This window comes from Lutra lutra, chromosome 11 (assembly GCF_902655055.1).
Source record: "Lutra lutra chromosome 11, mLutLut1.2, whole genome shotgun sequence".
NCBI lineage: Eukaryota > Metazoa > Chordata > Mammalia > Carnivora > Mustelidae > Lutra > Lutra lutra.
Window position 1 is genome coordinate 36,391,409 of NC_062288.1, and position 12,830 is coordinate 36,404,238.

Below are 12,830 nucleotides of genomic sequence, written 5' to 3' on the forward strand. Positions count from 1 at the left end.
TTTTACTTTTATTGCTTTTCTTTTTCTTCTTTTCATTCTAAAACCTTTGTTTCAGAGATGTGATACCGGGGAAGATTCTTAAATTTCAGAGTTTTCTTAAGGATTCTTTTTCCTCTTTAGCATGGTCAAGGACAAAATTAAAATAAGATTTGAGTAAATAACACAATAATTGTGTATTATTATCTTTGGGGAAAGAGTAGGTGCTAAACCTTATTCAGTTAAATCATTTTTCCTTCAAAATTTTAAAGTGATTTTACTTTCTGTCACCTCAGGCTCTGAGTTCCTTGGATGAAGATGATCCCAATATACTTCTTGCAATACAGTTATCACTGCAAGAATCCGGGCTGGCCATTGATGAGGAAAATAGAGACCTCCTCAGTAATGAGGCATCTTTAGGAGCTATAGGCACCTCTTTACCTTCCAGGCTAGACTCGGTCCCCAGGAACACAGATAGCCCTCGGGCAGCATTAAGCAGCTCTGAGCTGTTGGAACTTGGTGACAGCCTCATGAGATTAGGAACAGAAAGTGACCCATTTTCAACTGACACTCTGAGTTCACACCCTCTCAGTGAGGCAAGAAGTGAATTCTATCCCTCATCCAGTGACCCTGACTCAGCTGGCCAGGACACCAACATCAATGACAATCTCCTTGGCAATATCATGGCTTGGTTTCATGACATGAACCCTCAGAGTATTGCCCTGATTCCTCCAGCAGCTACAGAAATGAGTGCAGATTCTCAGCTTCCCTGTGTCAAAGATGAGTCAGAAGGTGTAAGGGATGTGGAACTGGTGCCACCAGAAGATGATTCAGTGTTTGAAGATGCTGTGGTCAGTGAAGGTAGAGGAACCCAAATAGAAGAAGAAAATCCTTTGGAAGAAAATACTCTTGCTGAGGAGGCCACATCTCTAGCTGGCAATAGTGGTAATGAGGCAGCCAACAAGGGGGATGGTTCAGATGTTTCAAGTCAAACACCTCAAACCTCCAGTGACTGGCTTGAACAAGTCCATTTAGTGTGAACTGCAGACCTCTGGGCTCTAAATGAGTCACAGGTACAGATGGGATTCTAGTGGAGGATGCTTTATAGAGACTTGACCAGCTAAATTCCAACTCAATTTTAAACCACTGACATTAGGGTTGAATACGAAAGAGTTCCCTTGAACGGTAGCTTCATGTCTGATTTTAACCTTACGGGGAATTTCTTGTGTATTTAATGGGATAGCTTTTCCCTTTTGTGCTGACAAAAAAGAAGAGTAAGAGAAACACAAATGGAATGAGTAGGCTAGATTCCACATTCTGAGAAAGTGCAGTCCTCTGTTTAGCCTAAGGTTGGCAATACTTAAATTGAACGATTAAATTAAAGGCTTACTCCCTAAGCCTTGGGTGGTTTTTCCTCTTTTAAAGAAAAAAGTTTTCTTCATTTTAGAAGTTACTTGGGACAGATCTAATAACATTCGTTCCTCGGTCTGTTTGTGCTCTTCCATCACCTTCTTCCTTTCTGTGTGAGCAGTGTGAACTGAGGTATCCAAGGCTTCTCCTTAGTGCTACATCTACCACAGTGTAGTTTTCATATTCACCTGAATCAAAGATTTCTTGTCATGTCTATTACAGTCCACTTGTGCCAAACTGACTCATGCGCTGACTAACAAGGCATGTAGGTGTGCGGTGTCCTGGAGGGCTCCAGAGGAGTCTCAGCCTTCCTGGGAGTTAAAGGTGCCACTTGGTAGCAGTGATATTCCAGAATTGAATGGGCTTTTGTTGCCATGGAGACTGCATTTAAATAAATGTAGCCTATAGCTTAAGTTAACTAAACCTAATGCTGCTGTTAAAAACAGTTTATTTTAATATTAAAATACAGTTGATTAGCAACAGCGGTGCTGTATTTTAAGAGACACTTTATTGGAAGTGCAATCATAGTTCTTTGTTTTCACACTTTTACAGTGCATTCTAATTACTAATGGGTGCAATTACTTTTAATGGTAAGTGTTTTATAAAATAGAAAAAAACGTGGAGTTTTCATGAGTTATAGTAAATCCCACAATTATTAAAAAATTCAATAAAACATCCTGCGCAACATGTTACCGTGCCTTTGCCTAACTAAATGGATAGTTGCCAGTTAAATAAGTGAGTAATTCAAATTTCAGTGTCTCTTCTGAAGTAACTATGCTATGAATTGCAAAGACCTCCATAAAACCACCCATGGCCTTGCCTTTACAGTAAATATAACAACTAAATGTTCAAACAGTTTGTTTGCCTAATAGCAAATGCTGACATGTGTTTGTTCTATTGCACAATACTCATTTGCTGTGTGATTACTGTTTAGTGTTGAAAAAAATCAACTTCCTAGTTATCAGTGTCTTACTGTGAAGAAAATACTGGTCATAGTTGTAATTAAGATACAATGGTACAGTGTGTAATTAAAACTAGAGTAAACTGTTGGAATGGCTGTTTTACTTATGTATTATCAAAACTAGCATAAGACAAAATAGATATGCAACACTCCTTTAATGTTTTGCCAGATTCTTACCAGAAATCTATAGATACCAAAATTTCGGTACTGAGCGTGTACAGGCAAGTCCTGGGCTGGGTAAAAGGTTATATTATTATTGATATCCATATGAGTTGTGATTACGGTTTTTGATTAATTTTTTTTTTCTCCAGAACCTGCTTTTGAAATTCTTGTCCTTCAAATTCATATGGCTAGAACATTATATTAGAATACTTAATATTCCCCAGGTTCCCTTGGAATAAACTGTGTGTGAATTGCTCCTGTGCCATGGATATCAAAGGTCCACATTAGCTTTTATTTCCCCAGTTACCAGAAACATCGATATCAATCCCCATTAAACTATTGGGGAAAATATTAACTTTGTCTACAGTGTATTACTGTATATTAAACTGAAACAGTCCATTAAAGGATTTTTTTACAAATTTATTTTGGATTAAAAATAATCGACACCAATCAGTTTTTAGACCAAGTTGTAATTTTTCAATAGGAAGAGTCTTTGTATCACATCGAGACGTCTTGCAAAGCTGCAATAAGGTGAGAAAGAGTGGTCTGTGTGGAGACAGTGTATGTGATGGGTTCCAGCTCCTTGCACCTTGTGCAGTACCCTTTGTTTCTGTGCTGTTATCTCCTGAGCATGAAAAATGATCATTATTCAATTTGTATTTCCTTGGTACATATTTTAAAAACAACACAGTCATTGACTTTACAATTCAGAAATAAAGTTTGGCAAAGCCTATTTTGTAAACAAGTTAATTTTATAATGTTAAAAAAAAATTACTCTAACCTTGACTTGTTATTTGCACTTTCATAGTCTATACTTGATACATTCCCACTTTATATTCAGTAGGATTCTACAAACGTGTAGATGTTTGGCCAAATGAATGCTGTTAATAATATGTAAAATTCTTTGATTAAACATTTATTACTTAAACCACTTCACTTTTGTCTCATTACATTATAGACTTTGTTTTAACCAAATCAGGAAGCTGATTTTCTTCAAATTAAATTCCCTCCAATAAATGGGATTAATTTGGTTCTTACATGTAATTGATTAGTGCCTAATATTTTTTTACACCTGCCCACTTCCTGAGTATTTTATACCCCAAAGATAAACTCCAGAACACTGCATGACAATGTGTTAAAACGTTGTGACTTCAGCACTCCTTTTATTTGCATCACTGCAGCTTTCAGGAGAAAAGTGTTATGATTTTTCCTTGAACTCTCCAATAGAAACACACAGAAAAAGATAGAATTTTAAGGTATTTTGTGAATAGGACAGGAAGAATTTTGTATGCCGTATGCATAGAAGCACCACCATTTTATTATTCTGTCCCTTCTGAGTTACCAAAACAGCCCTGTGCATCTGAACTTAAGGTTTCACGGAGTCTGCCGGTGATAACCACTTAGTCATGTCGTTGTATTTATGCTTTTCATTCTGTGGATCTGAAACTTAACCACTAATGTCCATCTGCTGAATTATTCTTCAGATGTTGTTTACTGCAGCCACTGATCTCATTTTTGTTCTCCATTTAGTCCTCAAATATTGTTGTTTACCTGTCATGAATTAAAACCTGAGACTTAACAGAAGTTTGCTTGTAATCTTAAAACAGTTATAGTTAGTGTATCTCTGAAGAGTAAAATCTTGGAATCTAAATAACAGATTTGGGGAGTATTTCTTAAGGCTGAAATAAAAACTCTCTAGGAAAAAAAAATTGTCATGTGCTCTGCACTGGGGCTGAGTGGTATTATCTCAGCATTGGGCCATCAGGATAATCACTGGGTCGTCTTCTTAGCGACAGTATGTTACTGCCTTATCAGCCATCACCCTCTCACCACAATAGGTAGGTTTCTTTCTAGAAAAATAGAAGTGGCTCTTTCTAGACTACTGAGTGACCATCATTATTTTAGGAATGGGCAGTCATCGTAGTTATTAAAGAAAGATGAACCAGAAAAATTCTCTTTAGCTCTCTGTTCCACTTAGGACTGACAGGTGGCTGACAAACTGTGAGTGGTGGGCAAACTTTTGAAGGGCTTATCCTTCAGTCTTTGAAACTGTAGCATGAAGATATTCTTGGGCTATATGTCATTTTGTAGCCAGCTATTGCACCAGGGCCTAGATAGAGTGCACAAGGCATCCGTTTACAGAGAGCATGAGAGATACGTACATGAAAGGACAAACGACACAATATAGGAAAGGCTAATTGTCAGACAAGACAGTCCAGTTCTCTTGCACCTCTTCTGTGCCCACACACTTTGCTGGGTGTCCCAAGACTGCAAGGCCTGACAACAGTTTTGCCTGGGTATTTCTCAGGATTTATGTAGTTAGTAACCTTGAGGACAGGGAGCAGGTATGCTGTAAAAGCAGTAGATTCCTCACCCTCAGTGTTTTTCAGCTGTATGCTTGGCATCCATCTGGGCCCATTGGAACTAGAAACAAGGGGGGAACTGCCACAAACATGCCGATGTTCATTCTGCAGGCTGTGTCATCAGTGCTAAATAAGATCCTTGGCCTCTGACCCAAGAGTCTTGTATTCTGTCCACATCCATGATGCTGTGACAGGCCAGCTTACTTACTGGTTCTTACTGATAGGGTAAAATAAAATCCCAGGCCTGACAGTTTTAGGCAATGGGGTTGGAATGCTGACAGAGACGTGATTTTTCTGAAAGGAACCATGGGTCAGATTTGGGAATATAAGACTCCCTGGAATCTGGTAGTGAATGCTCTCCCAAAGTGACAGATGAGGGTTAATGGGGAGAGGAAGGATTCCCACTGTCCTACTTATTACTGAACAGAAGTTGAGCCAATGTTTAAAGGCTTAGACAAAACAAGGATTGAAACAAGCTGCCCAAATGGTGCCTTGGTGGTTGGTGACTCCTGCAGGCAGGCAGAGGAAGGAATATTTTCATGACAAGGAATCAGCAGTTCCTGTGACTATCTGAAAGGCAGTTCTAGTTCCTGAGTCAAGGAGTCCCCAAACAGAAAATAAATGGTATCAGTGATAAGAACCTTGCTTTTTTTTTTTTTTAATTTTATTTTTTATAAACATATAATACATTTTTATCCCCAGGGGTACAGGTCTGTGAATCGCCAGGTTTACACACTTCACAGCACTCACCATAGCACATACCCTCCCCAATGTCCATAATCCCACCCCCCCTCTCCCAACCCCCCTCCCCCCATCAACCCTCAGTTTGTTTTGTGAGATTGAGTCACTTATGGTTTGTCTCCCTCCCAATCCCATCTTGTTTCATTTACTCTTCTCCTACCCCCTTAACCCCCCATGTTGCATCTCCTCTCCCTCATACCAGGGAGATCATATGATAGTGGTCTTTCTCCGATTGACTTATTTCGCTAAGCATGATACCCTCTAGTTCCATCCACGTCGTCGCAAATGGCAAGATTTCATTTCTTTTGATGGCTGCATAGTATTCCATTGTGTATATATACCACATCTTCTTTATCCATTCGTCTGTTGATGGACATCTAGGTTCTTTCCATAGTTTGGCTATTGTAGACATTGCTGCTATAAACATTCAGGTGCACGTGCCCTTCGGATCACTACGTTTGTATCTTTCGGGTAAATACCCAGCAGTGCATTGCTGGGTCATAGGGTAGTTCTATTTTCAACATTTTGAGGACCCTCCATGCTGTTTTCCAGAGTGGTTGCACCAGCTTGCATTCCCACCAACAGTGTAGGAGGGTTCCCCTTTCTCTGCATCCTCGCCAGCATCTGTCATTTCCTGACTTGGTAATTTTAGCCGTTCTGACTGGTGTGAGGTGGTGTCTCACTATGGTTTTGATTTGAATTTCCCTGATGCCGAGTGATTTTTGATTGAGAGTTTTGGATGGACCAAAAGTTTAAAAGTGTGTTTGGTTGGGCTGCAAGCAATCATGGCACTGTTCACATGCAAAAGTGCACGCAGGGCAGGTGGCCCTCACAGCTGGCAATGATGACAAGGTGCTAAGTGCTGGAGTGACAGAGGTGCTGGGTGGGGGTGGAGAAGAAAGAAGCCCCTGGGCCCTGGTTCTCTGGATGCTGACGGGCATCACCCCTGCCATGGAACAGTTATGTTCCCTCCCCACAGGCTAGCGTCCCCTCACCTCCTCAGGTTCCGCTCCTTCTTGGTTAGGGGATAACAGGACCTGGCACCCATATGCCACCTGCTGTAGCTCCTGACTCACACATTTTATACTCCTCAGTTGGGAAAGGACGAGGTCCGCAGCAGAGAAGGTAGGCTTCCCTTGTGAGTGGGGCCCTGTGGGTGACTTAGTGTAATGTCACAGCTTCCAAATCCAAATGTCTATTGGAACTGATGTGTTACGTGCCCAGAAGTACCTGTCTCATAATTTTCATGGGATTTCTCGCATTCAAGGACTGTCATATGTAGAGAAGTGACAGTGGGGCATGTAAATCACTCTCCAATTAGTCTCCTTGTCCTCTCCTCTCCTGTGGTCCAGCGGAAACAATAAAGAACCCAGGAGAAGAAAGAGAACACACTCCTTTGGTTAAAGTACTCAGGCCATTTCCCAGCACAACATTGCCACCTTTCTGAAGCAGGCACCAAGTACACCCATTTTGTAGAAATTCCACTATTAACCGGCTCTTAGACTCTCCTTGAAACTGAATGCCTGACCCATGGAGGCCTTGTGACTCACTGATAAGACATCTCCAATTTGGAGTGAGTCAACTGAACTTAGAAACTATTAACCTGGGCCCAGCAGGCATTGCAAGTCAAATAGAAATGATGTTAGAAGAGGTATATTTGAGAGTGCAGCTAGCCTGACCACAGCAGTAAGTATCTCAATTTACATGAAAAAAATTAGAAGCTACCCCTTCAGGAGATATTTTGAGCCCAACTTGAAGCAAGGTCCCTGGCTTAGTGGGGGTGGGGGGGATGGGGGGGGTCTCAGTTCACAGAGCGCCTGCACTTCGTTCAGTTGCTTGACAGCAATTTCTCCCAAGTCCCAGCAAAATGTTCTTGGAAGCTATAGAGAACACAATTCTAAAATTTATATGGAAAGGCAAAGGAATTAAAATAGCTAAAAACTATTTTGAAAAAGAAAAATTAAGTGGAAAGAATCATTCTCAATTTCAAGACCACAGTAGTCAAGACTGTGATACTGGTGGAAGGATAGACCCATAGATCTACAGAAGATGGAGAATCAAAAACAGCCCCACACAGGTGTTATCAACGGACTTTGACAAAGGTACAAAAACAATAAATAAAGGAAGGATAGTTTTTTCAACAAATGATGCTGGAATAATTGGTTTTAAAATGGGCAAGAATATGAATGACTACCTAAACCTCACACTTTACATAAAATGTAAAATGGATCACAAATTTAAATGTAAATATAAAACTTTCAGGAAGAAAAAAACATAATAGAAAATCTTCATGATCCAGATTAAGCAAAGAATTCTTCCACTTGATACCAAAAGCATGATCCATAAAAGAAAACATTAATAAATTGGACTTCATCAAAATTTAGCACTTTGCAAAAGACCTTTGCAAAGGTGAAAAGCTGCAGACAGAAGATTTGCAAACCACGAATCTAGAATATATAAAGAACCCTCAAAATTCGACGGTACAAAGACAATCCAGTCTAAAATGGACAAAAAACCATGAGGAGCTATTTTGCCAAAGAAGATAATGTGACTAACAAATGAGCACATGAAAAGTTAAACGTCACTATCCACCAGGAAATACGAATTTAAAATCATAGTAAGACACGCTAACATGCCTATAAAACGGGCTAAAATAAATAGCATCAACACCAAATGCTGGCAAGCACGCAGAGAAACTGGATCGCCTGGGCGCCACTGGTGGGAATGTGATGGCACAGCCACTCTGGAAAAGAGTTGGGTAGTTTCTTTAAGAACCAACGGTCCAGTTGTCATAGGACCCAGCACTTGCACTCCTGGAGGGAAAGCGAAAAACATGTCCACAGAAAAACCTGTACATAATTATTCATAGCAGCTTTATTTGTAGAAACCAAAAACTGGAATCCACTCAATGTCCTCTGGTAGAGGAATGGTGAACTGTGGTCTCTCATTGCAGTGGAATGCTACTTAGCTGCGAAAGGGGAATGAGCAACTGACACAACGTGTGACGAGTGGGATGGATCTCAAAGGGGTTACGCCAAGTGAAGAAAGCCAATCTCAAAATGTCACCTACTGTATGATTCCACATATGTAAATTTTTTGGAAATGACAAATAGAGATGCAAACAAATGAGTGGCTATCAGGGCTTAGGGATGGTGGAGGTGGGGGTGTGGCTATAAAGGGGTTGCACAAGGGACATCTTTGTGGTGATGGAATGGTCTATCTTGGTTACACCGTCCACATGAATCTACACGTGTGATAAAATGTGGAACTGCACATACATATTGTACTAATGTCAATTTCCTGGTTCTGATGTTGTACCTTATGTAGGAACCGCTGGGGGAAACTGGATAATGAGTACACAGGGCCTTCCTACATTTTCTTTGTAACTTCCTGTGAATCTGTAATTATTTCACAATAAAAAGTTAAAAAACAAAGGCCAAATTTGGCCTGCGGGCTATGGTGTGCTGACTGCATCTTTAGAGCAACAATCAGATAAGTAAAGGGTTATCTTAGTGCATTATGAGCTGTCGGTAGTGCTGCAACTTGAGAACCATCAGTGAGATCTTCAGCAGTGGATTTGTGTCGAAGACTATGATTAACTGCCAACATTTGTTCTTGACAGTTGCGTCAAGTATGTGCCATGGACATTTTGGCCATTGACATTGTTTTGAGCCTCTGAGTGCCAAGAGGCATACTGATTTTAAAAAGAACGAGGCTAACTGTGCATTAGCCTTTAGGATGAGTAGTTTCACCAAGGCCCTTTTGTATTAGATAGATACATGTGCTCATCGAACCCTGCCTAGAGCTAAAGAAAGGAATACCTGTTTGGGATATATAAGAACAGAAGTTAAAAGTAAACTATAGGTAGCCCCACATTTGTGGGCATTATAGAAAGCATAATCCGAACTCTATGGATTCTCCTGGTTTTTTTCCTGTAAGCTTCCACTACCCTGCTGTGGACATCTGAAGTTGATGGACAAAGGTGCTGCACCTCATTGGATTTGAGGCCAGTCCTGATGGATCTTCAAACTAGGGGCTCTTCTCAAAAGACAAATTTCTAATATTGGGAATAAATTAATCTCATCAGATAGACTGATGCCAAGAGGTGTGGCCTAGAGTCCTTACTAAGTGCAAAAGTAAAAAGATTGCCGTGGATGTATTAGAATTTCTTTTAATCAAGTCACTATGTAACAGCACATAGAGTAGATTTGCAGTAGGCTGTGTGTGGTTGGGAACATTGCTGAGACAGTGGAAATGCCTGATGTGGTGCTGGGACAGCAGCAACTTAAGGAATCTGTTGGCTTGTCCCTATTATATACAGGAAGGTTTTCTTGATGCCAGGAGAGTATGCAAAACCTCAAGTTTCCCAGCTGAATTTTCTTCTTTTATGGAATTAATTCACCAGGACACTGGTATCAAAGCCTCTGGCAGGTACACACATGGCAATGTTTGTTAATGTATCCAGACCCAGGAGCTTTAGAGGGTCCTCCCAGATTTTTTTTGCTGAGTGACTTTAAAGTCCTTTTCTACTCGCTCATATTTCAGAGGTTACGCCCATCAAGACTTTGCTGGTGGGGCGCCTGGGTGGCTCAGTGGGTTAAGCCACTGCCTTCGGCTCAGGTCATGATCTCAGGGTCCTGGGATCGAGCCCCGAATCGGGCTCTCTGCTCAGCAGGGAGCCTGCTTCCTCCTCTCTCTGCCTGCCTGTCTGCCTGCTTGTGATCTCTCTCTGTCAAATAAATAAAATCTTTAAAAAAAAAGAAAGAAAGACTTTGCTGGTAAGTAATGAGATTATAAACACAGTAAGAAAATCTAGTAAAGTAGTGGAGCTAGGCCTAATCTGAAACAACAGATTACCAAAAAGTCAGGTGTATGTGACTATAGGGTTTGTACTTAAAATTCAGATGTCTTACTTGAGATCTAAAAATTCAGTTAAATCTAGAAACAAAGCTCTCTATTCTAGAGAGACCAGATAGAAGAGGCATCTAATTTCCCCCATGCTACCCCTGCACAATTCACTGGTGCTGGAAAATGGCCCCTTCTTCTTTGCATGCCAGATACTGAAGGGGTTCAGGCTCCAAAGTCTTCCCTGGGAGCAAATAGATTGCTTGATATAGAATTTACTCTATGTAATTTCTATATTAAGTATTATAATGATTTCTATAGAGTCAATCCTGTAGAACTTGAAACCAAAAATTGCCTAGACTTGCCAGGTGCTGTATTTGTAAGAGAAAATAGAAGCATTCCCTGCATCTATATATTATACATAGCAGAATTCTCAAAAATTCAACTTACACGTGTCTGGTAGTTACCAGAAATGTACTTCCCAAAGCAATTTATACTTCAATAATATTACTTAAACATGTTGTGCTTGTCAATCATCCATGAGGATCTTAACATTTTAATTATGTAAATGATAGGTCAGCAAACTTCTGTAAAAATCCAGCTGGTAAATATTTTAGACTTTGCAGGCCACACAGTGTCTGTGGCTGCTATTCCATTTTGTTGTAGCACAAAAGCATTCATAGGCCGTAATTAAATGAATGGCTGTGGTTGTGTTCTAATAAAACTTTATTTATAGAAACACACTAGATTTGGTTCAGGGGCCTTAGTTTGCTGAATTCTGGTATAAAGGAAATGTCCATATGTATAATGTTTGTATTAGGAGAAGGTACCAGGGCATTTAAGATCTTGATAATATTTTCTGCATTATAAGACCCTTCTCCAAAGCAGGCTTGCTTTCCCCCTACCCCCATCTCTATAAGATTCCTTTACATGGTATGACCTTTAATCTTCATTTTGCTCGAGATCCAGTTCAAAGTTTTTCTGTGTTTGTTACTGGTTTACTATATAGTTTCTGATCTAGGCTCCGTCTGTTTTCTTTCTCCAGCAAAGCTCTCCCACATTGGGCATCTCTCACCTTCTGTGGCAGTAACAAGTTAATCTCATGTCAGGAACCTACCTCCCTTTGCACAGGTGGTAGCTTTTTGAGTCCTAAAATCACTGGAAAGAAGGCAGAGGAATTTGGCTCAGCAAAACCCTGGGGATTCTAACTGAAGCTAAAGTCCAGTTATCTCCAGACTCCTCTCCGTTCTGCATCTCTTCCATTAGCTACAATTTGGGAAAAGGACAGGGGAGGATGGGCAAGGGTCTTCTGGGTGTCTGGGACTTGGCTTGCAGCACTTTGAGAGACATACACCACCACTAAGAATTTCAGAATTATACTTTGAAGGTTCAGCTCACAAAATTTGGCTCCTGGTTTTCCTTTAGGAGACAAGGAAATGGCAGAAACATTCTAAAGCAATGGTTAGGATAGAAAGGAACCCTAGAAAAGCTGCGAGACAAATGTCTGGCCCCAGCAGAAAACAGGTGGTATTTTCAAATTATTTTGCCCAATCAAGTTCACTTCAATTCCATGTTAGCCTAATTTATTATTAACTTTGGGCCTTTGGAAAACCAAGACTTAAGCTCCTCAGTGGAAGGAATCAAACTTCCTTCCACAGTAAGCTTTTTATTCCCACAGCCTTGATTTTTCAATCTGATTCTACTTCATTTTATTCTGTTTGTCTAATTTGCAATGCCATAGCATCAAAGACAGACACACAGACAATGCGCCCCGCATCTAAACCGCTGGCTGGCTGATCCATTTCAGACTGATGGTGAAAGAATTACACTATCGTGATCGACAGTCGTCACAGAATTATAGTCTATAATCCACTGTCATTTGAAAATTTCCTGAACTAGAACTCTTTGTTCTTGATTGTGTCTATTTGGAAAAGCTCATCTGCCTTATTCACAGCCTTCTTTTCTCTAATACTTTCGATAAATGAGGAAGGAGTTTTCCCAGTCCTCTCAAGCTGACTCCCACATGCCCAACTGCTGGCAGCCAGAGCAAACCTCTGCTGTTCTCAGAGTCCTGATTCCCCTGGCGCGGGCTCTGCACACCCTACCTCCTCTGCTTCACATCTCTCCTCCATCCCAAAAGAGGCTGTCACGGGTAAATGTTCCAATCCCTCTCTCCAGTTTTGGAAAAAAAGGCCGTGGGCCTGTCTGAGGCCATTCCTCTTCCTATCCCTACTCACTAGGATTTTTCTCCATTTCTAGCACCTTCATTTCCTCCTGCCTTCAAACATGCCCAAAATGCCCCCCGTCCTGGGGAGTGAAAAACCAAAAAGTAAAAAACGCACAACCTTTGCCTTCCCCTGCTGTTTGTCTCC

General features: G+C 40.7%; 1 protein-coding gene across 6 annotated transcripts in view; it reads left to right on the forward strand.

Annotated features, from left to right (window-relative positions):
* ANKIB1 (ankyrin repeat and IBR domain containing 1) overlaps positions 1–3,445 on the forward strand; it is a 259,272-nt gene extending 255,827 nt beyond the window's left edge. For all 6 annotated transcript variants that reach the window (XM_047694615.1, XM_047694616.1, XM_047694620.1 and 3 more), the window contains one exon: positions 273–3,445. In XM_047694615.1, coding sequence (XP_047550571.1) covers positions 273–1,016 — 744 coding nt within the window. In that variant the 3' untranslated portion in view covers positions 1,017–3,445. The remainder of the gene's footprint in view (positions 1–272) is intronic.
* The last annotated feature ends 9,385 nt before the right edge of the window (positions 3,446–12,830 follow it).